The sequence below is a fragment of the Alligator mississippiensis genome, chromosome 1 (assembly GCF_030867095.1).
Source record: "Alligator mississippiensis isolate rAllMis1 chromosome 1, rAllMis1, whole genome shotgun sequence".
Lineage (NCBI taxonomy): Eukaryota > Metazoa > Chordata > Crocodylia > Alligatoridae > Alligator > Alligator mississippiensis.
In genome coordinates, this window is record NC_081824.1 from 223,725,288 (window position 1) to 223,738,948 (window position 13,661).

General features: G+C 41.3%; 1 protein-coding gene across 6 annotated transcripts in view; it reads right to left on the reverse strand.

The window, feature by feature from the left end:
- Positions 1 to 13,661, reverse strand: part of PLCB4 (phospholipase C beta 4) — a 353,722-nt gene that overhangs the window by 50,779 nt on the left and 289,282 nt on the right. For all 6 annotated transcript variants that reach the window (XM_019500820.2, XM_019500821.2, XM_059720203.1 and 3 more), the window contains 2 exons: positions 12,907 to 13,071; positions 9,885 to 10,089 (listed from right to left, as the gene is read on the reverse strand). In XM_019500820.2, the coding sequence (XP_019356365.1) occupies positions 9,885 to 10,089; positions 12,907 to 13,071 (370 nt within the window). The remainder of the gene's footprint in view (positions 1 to 9,884; positions 10,090 to 12,906; positions 13,072 to 13,661) is intronic.

Sequence of the window (13,661 nt, forward strand, 5' to 3'; positions counted from 1 at the left end):
AGATGTGGAGACCAAATTGCATGGTATAGAAAACCCCTGTAAATTACACCAGAGTTTCTCCATTCCCTACTTTTGTATTCCCTTCCATGTAGGAAAGATGGGTAGGGAGGAGGAAAAGGGAATGAATTTTCATTACCATTGTACATATCTGCCCAGCATCCCCCATGATACAAACAGGTTAATTTGTCTTCCAAGACAACCACTGTTTTGTCTAACCCAGTAGGCACATTAGCCATCATATCAGTTCTCCCGCTGTAGCTCCCCCTCTCACAAAGATTCATATTTTCTGCAAGCACAGTTTTATCTACCTATTTAAATGAACCCAATTACTGCAGTATCTGAATACATATATCAGGAACATTAATCCGTTTGCAGTTACAACATTCCAACTATGCAAGTAAGGATTATTCCTTTTTTATCAGTGGAGAACTTGGGCACATAATGACTGATGACACAATCCAAAGATTACTGTAGTCAATGGACAGATCTCATAGACTGTGGCAAGCTTTGGATCAAGGCCTAAGTCACTTGTGGAAGGTCCTACAGAAAGTTGGCAGCAATAAACAGAATCTCCTGAGCTCCGGTTCACTATATTAACTACAGGGTTGGCTGTACTCTTTGAAGTCACATGCAGTACTTAGTCTCTCAGTTGCCTAGGATCAGGTTTATCAACTTTCCTGCAGTGTTGGGATATTTGCTGTAGTTCATAGGTGAAGTCAAATGTCTGTTGTACATAGATGACTAAAACAATAATGCAAATAACATCCGTTTCCCCCTAGTGCCTAACCTATGGCAAGTGACAGCCTGTTGTTTCTGCTAGGGCCATGTGAAGCTTCAGGTGGTGATTTGATTCGGAGGAGATTCGCCCCGATTCGGTGGCCGAATCTCCAAATCCGAATCAAATCAGGGGACCAATTAAACGGTCCAAATTGATTCAAAGCTCTCTGAATCTTCAGAAAAGATTAGGAGAGCTTTGATGATTCAGGCAGTCCCCGGTGGCTGCAGCAGGGGGCTGCAGCCGGACTCTGAGCTGGTAAGTACTAGGGGCGGGGGAGGGGACAATGGGGGCACAGCAGCCAAATCTCCAAATCAGATTCAGCTGAATTGAATTGGGACAGTGATTCAAATCACCAAATCAAATCACTGTCCCCAAATAAGCCAAATCCAAAGTGAAGACTAGCCACTTCACACAGGCCTAGTTTCTAACTCTCAGTGAGGCAAGTATTGAATGTGGAGCATGACAAGCAACAAAGGCCCTGAAAGTTTGCAAACAAACAAATTATTTAGGGCCTCTATGCCAGGGCTTCTGCTTCTACTTTCATCAAAGCCCTGCTGGCTTTGGCACATGACAAAGGAATCCCTTCCCTTCCACTGATTTTCAGTTGTTTGAAACCTTAGATGGAATCAAGGTGAACCTTAGATGGTTATGTTAGTGAAAAGAAGACTAGGACCCCTATCTCTATCACCAACCAAGAAATATTGCTTTTGTGAAGAACATTCCCTACCCCGTCCTCTTCATCTGTACTGAGGAGGGACACAGACATTCAGAGGGGGGAGGAAGCACATTTATATCCCTTTCACTAAGCGGCTTTGTTCACTGGGAAGAGACAAGTCTATGAAATAACTCTGCAAGCATTAATGACTCACCAGTCTTACTCCTACTGAACTACTGGCCAGGATTTGTCTTCAAGTGCAGACCTTATACTAGGTGCAGATTTCCAGATTAATGTTTTGCTAGTTCCTTCTCACTTCTATGTCAAAAGAACTTAATAAAAACCCTTCCTTTTCCTAGAAACACCCAAGCTATGAGTACCTTACACTTTCTAATCATGCCCCATGGTATAAGCAACAATAGCTGTGACTCTCTTAACAGTCATGAAAAAAATCAAGCTTATCATATATAATCTTTTAAGCGGGTACTTGAATCATTAAACAGATTTTGGCAATTTAGGCTCTCAATATACAGATGGCTTCAGCTATAATCTCAGTTATTCCTGGATAAATCATGCACAATGCCAATAAAGTCAATAAAAGCTAATCAGAGTTCAGAATAAGGCCCAAACAGCATAGTGCTAGTTTTATGTTCCTGTCTCTACTATACTGCTGTGTTTAAAAAATATTAAAACTGAAATGAAATCAATACTTGTATCATAAGAACTCTTACAATATGTACCATGTGTTTCCTGTATGTATTTATATGAAGACACAAGTCTTTGCTTTGCAATAAAATAAAAAATCTTTTCAATCCTTCATTTAAAAGGCAGCCAAATAACTCACAAGTTGCAGAGGTAGGTCATCCACCATGAGAAATACTATGTTGATTTAGTACCTACAGTAATAATGCATTCAGAGTCAGAAGCAGTGACCTGCTTTAGTGATCCCTGGGCATGTCTACACATGTGCCATTTAGGACTTGCTTGAGCAGTCCTGGTGGTGCTCAGGTCGTTTCCAACCCTACTGCACAGTAGCAAGAGCATCACGGTTCATGCCTGCCACTGCTATGTCATCGCAGTGATGAGCTAAGCTGCTCACTATGGTGATGTAACATCTCGTGTAGATTCACCCACTATGTAGGTAATCTCAGCAGTAGCATCCAGAGCTCTTGCACATTGCAAAACACCACCAGGTACAGGTCGAAAGAGCCCCTGTGGACATTGCTGTAAACAGAATTATCATTTTAAGGATGGTGAACCTGCATTATAAGGAAGGAGTTAATAATCTGTTCATGACATAAAAGAGCTGAATTGCAATTAATAATTTACTATTTCTTTGCTACAGATGAAAAGACTGCGACTCCAGTTGAAGGACTATTAAATAGAAATTGGGCATACATTCATTCTTCTTGTCTAAAAGCTATGCCTTGTTTCAACCATGTATTAATTAATTTATTATACAATATTTTAAGGAATAATAAAGGAAAGCTATGGTCATATCTGTTTTGGGAGTCACAAAAGACATTCTTATTATTTGGGGTGGGGGGAAGAATGTGACAAACTGCTTGAAGGAAAATGCAACAAAACCTTCTCACATGTTCGCAGGGGAATAGTGAGCTCTATACAACACCACGACCCAAAAGAACTCTCCTTTTGGCATGCAAGTAGCACTAATGTAGCTAAATTTAGCTGTGTAAGTGGCATTTTGCATCAGGTATTCAGACTGCTAGATCTTACTCTCCTCTGCCCCAGTGGTGCAGAAACTAGCTAGACCACAGCTGTTTATTCATTTCATCCAATGACTATTAAGTGAAGAAACACTACTGGGGTAGGAGCAGGGCCAGAATTCAAGGCCCTTTCCCTTTCAGAGCAGTGCCTATCTCCCTGAGACATACTCGCTTTGGCTTGCTCTCTTCTGGTCCCACATATTTGTTCCTCTTGGCTGGCAAATAGGCCAGCTTTAATATGAAGATGCTCTTGCAAAGCCCATATGCTGATAGTTCGAAAACTTTGGTAGAAAGCAAGACATGCAGGTTATTGTCTCTGGAGCCCTTGGCACATAGTATTTCTGGTGCAACTAACTTAATTGCTCCATAAATAGCAACATGGAAACTGAACATGTGGCATGCCCAAACATTCCCATGATGCTAATCACCTGATTGTCAGCATCAGGACCTGGGCAGTACTGGGTCCTGATGGAACCTGGTTGGGGGTTGCCCTGGTCCTGATGCCAACAATCAGGTGATTGTTGGCATCAGGATGTGGGCTTACCAGGACCTGGAACTTTAAAGAGCCTTGCCCTGAAGCCCCTGTTATTTCAGGCACTTTAAAGTGCTGGGTCCTGGTGAGTCTTAGGCTATGGGACAGTACTGGGATCTGGGACAGGATCAGATGGGGACAGCCCTGGGTCCAAACCAGGACTGGGGCTGTCTGGTACTGAATCCCAGTGCTCAGCTGAGTGTCAAGGTCTGGCATTGCACAGTCCTGGGGGTCCAGGATAAAGCCAGCTCGTACCCAGCTGCCTTGATTGGTGGCTGGGGATAGCTCAAGATCCCAAACCCAGCTTCCCCTGCTCTATCCCCATAGGATGCCGGGCACACACCTGAGGGTGGGTGAGCTTTTCTCATTCCCATCCACATGTGCCAGTTTAAAGATGGGCCCAATAAGAACAGTGCGGGTTGGAGGTGCTTTCCTCACCCCTGCTGCACATTCCCCTCTAAAAGATGCCCAGGACTATGCAGTGGAGGATGGGGTAGCTCCCTCATCCCCAGGTGCACCATGGGGGCCTGACCATGTTGTGCTCATAGTGCTCAGGAACAGAAAAAAGTGGGCAGGCGTGCAGCTGGGGCTCCCAGCTCCATGCCCACTTTTTAAGTCTGGGGCACTGTGAGCACAACATCAGGGAAAGGCATTTAAAAGCAGATGTGCAGTTATGATCCCCAGCTGCATGCTGCTTTTTTATGTACCCAAGTGTCTATGGAAGTGGCACCTGAGGAATGGAGAGTTCCTGGCTGCCACTTTCAAGCTTACAGGGAGGCAGTGCAGCCAGACGGCAGGGACCTTCTCACTCTCCCACTGCAAGTGTCTTCCCTCCCTGCTCCCCACCCCTGTTCTGACAGCTGGCAGTTGTGCCATTTGGATTTCTCAGAACTGTACAATCTGCCATGCACACGTGGCATGGAAGGTCATGTGATTTGGGAAATGGACCATAGAATTTATCGGGCCCCAATCATATGACTGCCTTAATACCTGCCAGCAGCTTGGGAAGGTTCTTATCTGTTTTGTAACTTACACAAAACATCTTTCCAGTGTGGAGGAATATCTAAAAATCCATATAAATTAGGAGTATGTGAAGCAGGCCGTATTTGATTTGGATTGGGATTCAGCCTGAATCAAGGACAGTGCTTCGATTTGTTGATTTGGATCACTGTCCCTGATTTGATTTGGCTGAATCCGAATCTGAAGATTCGATGCTGATTTGGAGAATTAGCAATTCGAACATAGACACAACTTTAAATGTTTTTTCTATATACCTTGAGGTAGCAGGCATGGCTTGTGATTGCTGCGATGCTGAGACACATGGAGCATCCCACAGGAGTTCTCCACATGCTTGGCCACCAACCCAGAAGTGGACCGGAAGAAGTTTCAGTCCACTTTTGGGTCCACCAGGGAGCGTATTGGAAGCCCCCCTGCACCCTCCTGGCTTGGCAATCAACCACAGGGAGACCCCGGGTGCCCCCTCCAGACCCAGGAGACGTCAGTCACTGAGCTGGAGGGAGTGCGGGGGGGGGGGGGAGGGGGGGGTCAGCACACTCCCTGGGAGACCCAGAAGTGGACCAGAAGTGCTTCTGGTCCACTTCTGGGCCTGCTGCACCCCAGCATCACAGCACTCATGTGCCTCTGCTATCTAGAGGTATGTAGAAAAAACATTTAAAGCTGTCTCTGTGTCCAAATCCCTGAATCTTTCCCAACTGATTCGGAGGGATCCAATTCGATTCGGAGAGATTAAAGGGTCTGATTTGATTCGGATTCGGAGATTCGGCCACTGAATTGGGCTGAATATCTGCTGAATTGAATCAAGGACCGAAGCTTTGCACAGCCCTAATCGAAATGTCCCCAAATGCTTCTCACGGCTAAATTGGCTGCCTAAATTCTACTTACCAACATGAAGATGGAATTCGATTTGAACCTAAATGTACAGCGTTTCATCTGTAGAGAATACTGTAGTCCAATATGGCAAGTCCATCTTCTGGTTTCTTACCATCAGAGATATACTTTTCTGTGGGCTTTAGATTGTCTCAGTAGTGTTACACATCTCTACTTCTAGGGTGCTTGTAACAAGTCTTGACTTCAGCAAGTCAAAATTTTAATAAAAACTGAACTTTCTTCCATGTGCTGGAATCCTGCGTCATATTATACTACATGCTTGGTTTTCCTTGCTTATCTAGCTAGCAACCAATCTTAAACTTGATTTATAGAAGCTGATATTATGTTACAAACTATCTTCTTTCAGGATTTACTGACTGCAAAAATAAATCTCTGCTTATAAGTTAGACCTAGTAGTTCCATAGATTATAAAGAATTAACTCCATAACTCCATAAAGAAGATGGAGAAAACTTTTTCTCTGTGGCTGTAGGGAACAGGATGAAGCCTCAGATTGCAGCAGAGGAAATGTAGGCTGCAGATTAGGAAGAACTTTCTGACTACGAGGATGGTCAAGCACTGGAACCTAGAGAAATTGTGGAATCTCCATCCCTGGAAATTTTCAAGAGCAGATTAGCCAGAAACACACTGGGATGGTTTAAAGAAAGGTAGTTTAGTCAGATCAGACAGACACTTAGCTGGGATAGTTGAATCAGGAATGATCCTGCTTTGAGCATGGGACTCAACTACACGACCACATCACATCCCCTCTTCTACTTTCCTATGCTCCTATGAACTGTAGGTATTTGATGCTCATCTCTTTAAACTTTTATTTAATGCAGTATTGTACATCTAACCTTAAGTTTGATATACTAAAATGTAATTGTTTCACTTATTTGAATGGACTTAATGATGCAAATGCATTTTCAGCTGGTGTTTTCCAAAGGGATTTGGAAAACTGGGAAGGCACTATTCAGTTATTGCAAAAATTACTAGTTAAGATGCTACTGACAAAGTTAAGGTAGAAATGCAGACAACAGTTCAGGAAAATACAGAAAGTACATGCAAATTTTGGGGATTGCTTTGTAATCTTTATTCATGAAAGTTTCTCACTGAAATCAGTAAAAGTTTTGCTCAGTTAACGAATAAAGTAGCTGACTCTCTGTTCTTAGCACCTACTGGTGCATCTACATATGCTATTAGCATGGAATAATAAACTCTAGTGAATATTGTGCCGGAGGTTTTTTGCTCCCTGGCATCATGTTTACACATGCGCCCGGGACCACATCATGTTCAGCGGAGGCAGAGAAGCCCTAGCAAGCAGGGAACCAAAAGGGGCAGTCTGCCAGCCCAGGGCTGCTTTGACCCAGCTCAGTGTGTTGCAGAAGGGCTGGCTGGGACACAAGGGTGCTCCAGTGTGGGACTAGCCGGCAGGCAGTCCCCCATACGGAAGCACCTTTGAGCCCTAGCCAGCCCCATCAGTGTCTACACATGTGTTACTGTGCACTCTGCCATAGTTAGTACTTATTTTTACTTGTATTTGCAACTACTAACCTGCAGCAGAGTTAGTTTCTTGCAACCTAATGGGGCTGTGAGTGTAGACATTGAAACTTTACTGTGGAGCTAATTAGGCAGCTCTGCAGTAAACGTCTTATGTAGATGCACCCACTGATTCATATGTGAAGGTATTTTGTGCCAATATGGAAATGGCAATACATAATGGCTTTCACCTGCCTAGCTCTTGTTATCTACCCAAAACAGACTGCCTCCAATAGCCATTCTCCCCAACCAACTGGTATCCTCTCTCATACTCAGCTGTATTTCACACAGATTTAGAATGGACAGAAATTCTTCCCAAGCACAGACTAGCCCTGAAACCCTAATATTTTCCATTTCCCTAAGTTGCCTTTCCTATCCTGGGAATCTACCCTTCAATGAAAAACCATGACTGAAACCATGACACTGTATTTGAAAACTGGACTTCGCTATCATGAACTTCTAAGTACAAAATAAACAAATATGCATGGAAAGCTGAAAACTCCACAAAGTGTGTTACTAATCACATAGGCACCTCAAAGGCTCAGCATTTCCACTGCTGGTAAATAAGTCACCACTCTCTATCACTTGTCTTGGGGGTTGGAGTGGCATGGTTCCTAAGGCCCAGGGATAACAGCCTAGGTCACAAGGCCATAGCAGATGCACTCACGGCAAAGCCCTGATTCCAAAGAATTTGTGAATTCTTAATACCTTGCTCAATACCTTGTCACAAGGACATGAAAAAGGAAAAGATCACTTGTCCTCTGCTTATGTTTTTTTAATGTAATCTTTTCTTTTTTTTCTTTAATTTAAGTAAGATAACTGGATGCTTACAAAATTTTAAAGTTATGAATTTAAAAAAATGTAACCTTGGAAAATAGGCCTTATAGATAGAAGATCCCCACCACTGCTATATATAGTACTGCTTTCTTAGGAACTGTATTTATTATAAAAGTTTGGAATCTGTTGCTTCATTTTGCATTTATTCATGCAAGTACTGTGGAGCATAGATGAATTGCAACAGATGGACCATGTAAAATTAGCAAATCACAAAAAGCAAATCATGCATCTTTTTCACTGTATCATGGAACTACTGTTTTAATTCTTATTTGAAGCAAGACAAGTTCCTCAGTCTTACACCTATAGGTAAAGTAGCTGAACAAACTAAGGTATAAATTATGTTAATACTTTGCCAAAACAATGGACATATTGCTGGTATTTCCTAGAACAAGGTGAAGTACAGAACAGTAGGTAAGTACCTAAAAAAACCCACCAGTAAATTTAATATTAATGAGACCATTTGAATGTCAAAAGAAACATCTCAGAGTCTCTGCTTTGTTCATGACTACTGCTGTACCAACACAAAAAAGACAGCACAGTATGTATGCATCAAAATAACCTTGTTTGGTTCCCATCAGTGGGAGGTCCATTTTCCCTACGCTGACAATAGGGTGTTAACTATAGCAGTGATTCTCACCCAGGTTGCTGAACAATGTTAGTACTGGGAGGTGTGCAAGCATGATATGCAAGAGAAACTGAGATAATTCAAACAGAAACCCATAATGTCAAAAAACATTCAGACCTGCAGGGGTCTTTCTGAGTGCTCTGAAAAAGAAGTATTCCTCTATTCTTTTTTTTGTCATAAAAAAGCGAGTGAAAACTAAGAGCTGCCATTTTCTGAAGAGTGCCTTGAGTTAAAGAGGGGTGCCTTGAGTTTGAAAAGGTTAAGAATTATTAACGTATACTATTCTTATCCTAATAATATTTCATGTTGATGCTAAAGTCACTTGGGGTAAAAAAACAAAACAAAACAAAATAGAAGAAGTTTTTCTATGTCCTTGCATCTTACAGATAACCCATAGAAATAATGGTGATATAGAAGACCATCCAATACTGAACTCTGCCCGGATTGCAATTTATAAACTGTTTTTCAAATTATCTTTGTATCTCAGTGCTTCTGTACAGACATCTGTCTCATTTTGGGAAGCACGTGTGTACAGCATAGTTGATAGTTGACAACATAGCTACTTTCTATTATTTTTAACACTACGGGTGCATCTACATATGCCCCCCATGATGCACTTGTTACTGCACCATCATTTAGTACTTGCTTTAGCAGCACATGGTTATTTTTAGCAGCTACATGGCCGTAGCGATGCGCTATATAGCAGGGTAGCTTGTCACTATGGTGATGTAGCATCAGCGTCACAGTTTGTGCCTGCTGATGCTACGTCACTGTAGCGACGAGCTACATCACAATATCTCATCACTAGGGCAACATAGTGTCTTATGTAGATACACCCAGTGTCTAGTAAATTAAAGCCACGATGTAATTTAAAGTAGCATATGAACCTGGACGAAAAAAACAATCCCAAGTAACTAAAAAGTTCATTAATGTTTTTGTTGCTAAGTATTCACAAGTGCACATTTTCAAAAAACAAGGGTACTTTGAAGAATACTTAAATTACATTCTGTTTACCCAACAAAAACACCTTTAGGTAACTCTTGGGAGCATCATTCCAGCTTCGTTTCTTTTTCCTAATATTTTGTATTTTGAATTCAGAAGGATACAATTTCCTTCATTGCTAATGTTAAAATCTTTGATACAAAACAAAGATAACCAAACAGTGGAGATTCTGTTTTTTGGAGATTGAAAATACAGAATATTTCCAATGGTCCAGACCTATATGTGATCAATTGAATGGTATATTTATATTCTTGCATGGGAAACCCCAAGATCTGCAATGTACTAATGGAACCATTCATCTTACCTCCAAAACCATCAGGCACATAGGTTTTGAGCACAATGTTGCAGAAAACTGTAGGCAGAGATAGTGGTTTGTTGCCTTCATTACGGAGGGAAATGTGCCTGTAACCAGCCTGAAGACCATCAAGAGGTAGGATCCTCTGACCAATCAACTTGTTGTTGTCATCATAAACTGCTATTCTCAAGACAGCAAGATCTGGTAGAATAACCTGAAAAGCCACAGAATGAAGACATTCACTCATCCCCACAATGTGGCAAACTTCCCAAAGCAAGAGATGGAAAAAAATCTGGTTGTCCTTTTCCAGAAGTCAGAATGACAGCCCATTTATACTTCCAGGTTTATACCATTCCCTGTTTTGGGAATGCAAACTCTGTATTTCCAGACAGTGAGTCTTTATGAGAAAAAATACTTTGTTTCCAAATATATATGTGTTTAAACTTTTTTTCTGGAGCTGGGAAATGGTCCTTTCAAGTTCTCTTCAGATTGTCAACCTAGCAGTTCTCTATTCTGTCTACTGCTGTTTTATCACTGAAGACTGGTGGCCAGTAAAAGTGGGCAGGAAAATACTACACAAGATGTGGCCTTAATGTGTAGTGGAAAGCAGACATGAGAAGCAAGTAATGCGTGGGTAAAGGAAGATATAGTGACAGAGGGGTGCTAGAGTGAAGTTGTTAATAATGGGGTGGGGTGGTGAGAAAGAAATGTGATCTAAACTCTGCAGCCAAAGGTTGCTTCAGAGATAGGTAATGTTTGCTTCGTGGGAAGGGTTTGGTATGGAGAGAGATGGTGTGTGCATATTAGAAGGTAGGTGGAGGAGAGCACTACACAGTAGGAATCTGAATGCTGGGGGGCCACACTCGCACACAGAGTAAGTACAGGAGAATCTAACAGCTCCCAACCTGGCCAACAAAAGCAACAGTTGAATTTCCCCTCTCTCAGTTGGAGCAAAAAATGCAAACTGGAGACTGGCACTCAGAAAAGTGAGACTGGGAGTGCTAAGTCCCAGCCTACCTAAGTTGCAAGCTAAAGAGAGAGAGAGACAAAGGAAAAAGGGTGAGGGACAGAGAAAGGAAAGGGATAAGGAGGATCTGGCTCACATGTGAATCCATAGTGACTTAAGTAATACAGCCAATATTTTCCTTTTTCTCTTCACCTGCCTCAGTGGCCTGAGACCTGGGCCTGAAACTCAAGACAGAAAATAAAATGGATTTACTTTTCCTGGCTGCCTTGGACCCACTGTCTTTTAGTGAAACCTTAAAGGTTTAAAATAAGATGATACACTTTCTGCCTCAAAGCATGGTTGAAATAGTTGTGGACATCAAATTTAATCTTGCCCTTTTAAATTCAGACTGAGTGATCCGAGTTGAGCATCATCAACACACCTTTCCAAAGCAACAGCCCGTGACAACAGAATGACAACACAAAACTTGGGTTAGAATGGCGGAAACTTTATTTTACTACAAAACAGAATCACAACCAAACAGAAGTCATGTGTTATCTGCTGGCAATGCCCCCATGAGAGAAGCACCAGGCCCCAGAAAAAGCCAATTTACACAACAGGTAAAATTTTCCTGTTGTGCCAATAAGCCAGTAAACAATTCACAGGGTGAGCAACTGTAGCATATCATATACATCTCCCTGCTCATTACTAGCAATGGTTGCTTAGTGCCAAGCCTTTAGCTGTTGACTAATGTCCTCTGCTATGGTAAGGGAAGGAAAATATAGTCTCCTGATAGATTACTCATACCATACCATACTTACAATATAAGTTACTATGGAAACAGGGGGGAAATAATTGTTTACTGCATGGCTGGGAAGAAAGAAATCAGAGGAAACAGACATTGTCCTTGGCTAAAGACTGCCCAGGATATGCTGAAAGTTTTCTTTTGCCCAATGCCTATAGATGAAAGCACTTCAGTTTAACCTACCCCTTGCTCCCCACCCACTCAGGATGTTATTTAAGCATGTAATTTACAACTTATAGATGCTTTACTGAACTGGGATCTCATTAACACAGTACTAGGGCAAATCACCTCCCAGGATATCAGAGTCCAGAAAAGGTCCTTATGTTCATTTCAGTTTTTTGTAACATTTGCTACCCTATAAGGGAAGCAGATTTTCCACGTCACATGTTATACATATAGAATGGTACAACTGCCAGGCAAAACCTGTCACTAAAGTAGGACCAGCAATAATGCTGGGGGACGACAGAACAGGTGAAAGAGTAACAGACGTTATATCAAAGACAGCACTGTTCACGCATATATTCTGGATGCAACTCCAGTTGACAAAAATAAAAATAAAAAATAGATAAAGACTGAGAGAGGAAAACTGAACACTGGCAATGAGGACTGTGATCTCTTTGTTCAGATTCACCATACAATATCAAGAAAAAAATTCTCTTTTTAGAAAAAAAAAAGTACATGATGCACACGGTTACAGGAGGAGGGAGCTGGTGACATGTCTGAGGAACACAGCACCCTTTTCCATGTAATCACATTGACCTTAGCTTTGGATGCAGCATCTCACCTGCCCTCTGGGCTGAAGGAACAGTGCAAGATAGCCACTGCCAGGGCAGGGAAGAAGATATCTCCAAGGAATGTTGGTATCCACCAGCTTGAGCACATTCTGAGCAGACTGCATACCTGGAACACAGGCATTGCCCCAAAGGAGATGGGTTCCTCCAAAAGGGAGGAAGAAGCAAAAACAGAGGGAAAAAGCCAAACAGAAAAAAATAATAATCATGTGACAGCTACAGAGGTTATTGGTTAAAGAACCAAATCAAACCGAACTAAAAAAAAAATTAATTCACCTTTCACAGTTTACAGGTTAACTGAGGTAAGCCCAGGCTCTAGAAATCATGGATCTGAGCCTGCAAACATCTTTAGATAGGAGTAGTCCTTATTCACATGAGCTGTCCCAGTGAAGCAAAGGACTGGCTCATGTGAGCAAGGAATCCTCATATGGGAAAAGGTTTGCAAGAACAGTCTTTCCAGCACTAAAATGGACTTGCAAAATATCCTACCTTTCGAAATACAAATGATTCTTCATTGTAAACAGGATTCAGCCCGTTGTTCATCACCATGCGTGTTCGAAATTCTTTCCGTATAGTATCCGTAGGCAACCCATACATATCCACTTCTACATACGTACCAATTTTTTTGTCGGATAAGAACTGACCAGATATCACCTGCAAAAGAAAATGGGAAAGAAAGGAAATGAATATATTTCTTATCTAAAGAAAATAATAATAGAAAATACTCAGAACTTCATGAAGAGTCAAAAAACAAGGTTTTTATTAAGCTACCATACTCAGATAAACGCCCTGCGAAGAGTAGATATATTCATTTAATAATGTAATGATAGTAAATTTCATGCTTTTTTGTAAATAAAGAGCATTTCTTTGAGGCCATTATATATAATTATAGTTAGATGGGGTTTACATAGGGCATAAATCAGTCATGAATTTCTTCTATTTTAAACAGGTTAGGACATAGGACACCTTTTTAAATTAGATTCCATTAGAAAATTAGTTATTTGTATGAGTAATAAATGAACCATGTCTTTTCTGATGGGCTTTATATTTTATGCTGAATATTAATGTTAATAAAACAGGCCAAGGGTACATATATATTAATAACAACACGTGGAAAAATAATACAGGTCCCATGATGTTTTTTGCAATAAATAATAATTTTCAAAAAATAATTATCAACATATCGTTTATGCAATAATAAGCATCAGTACAGAATTTAGGTACAGGGCATAAATGCTTTGCTG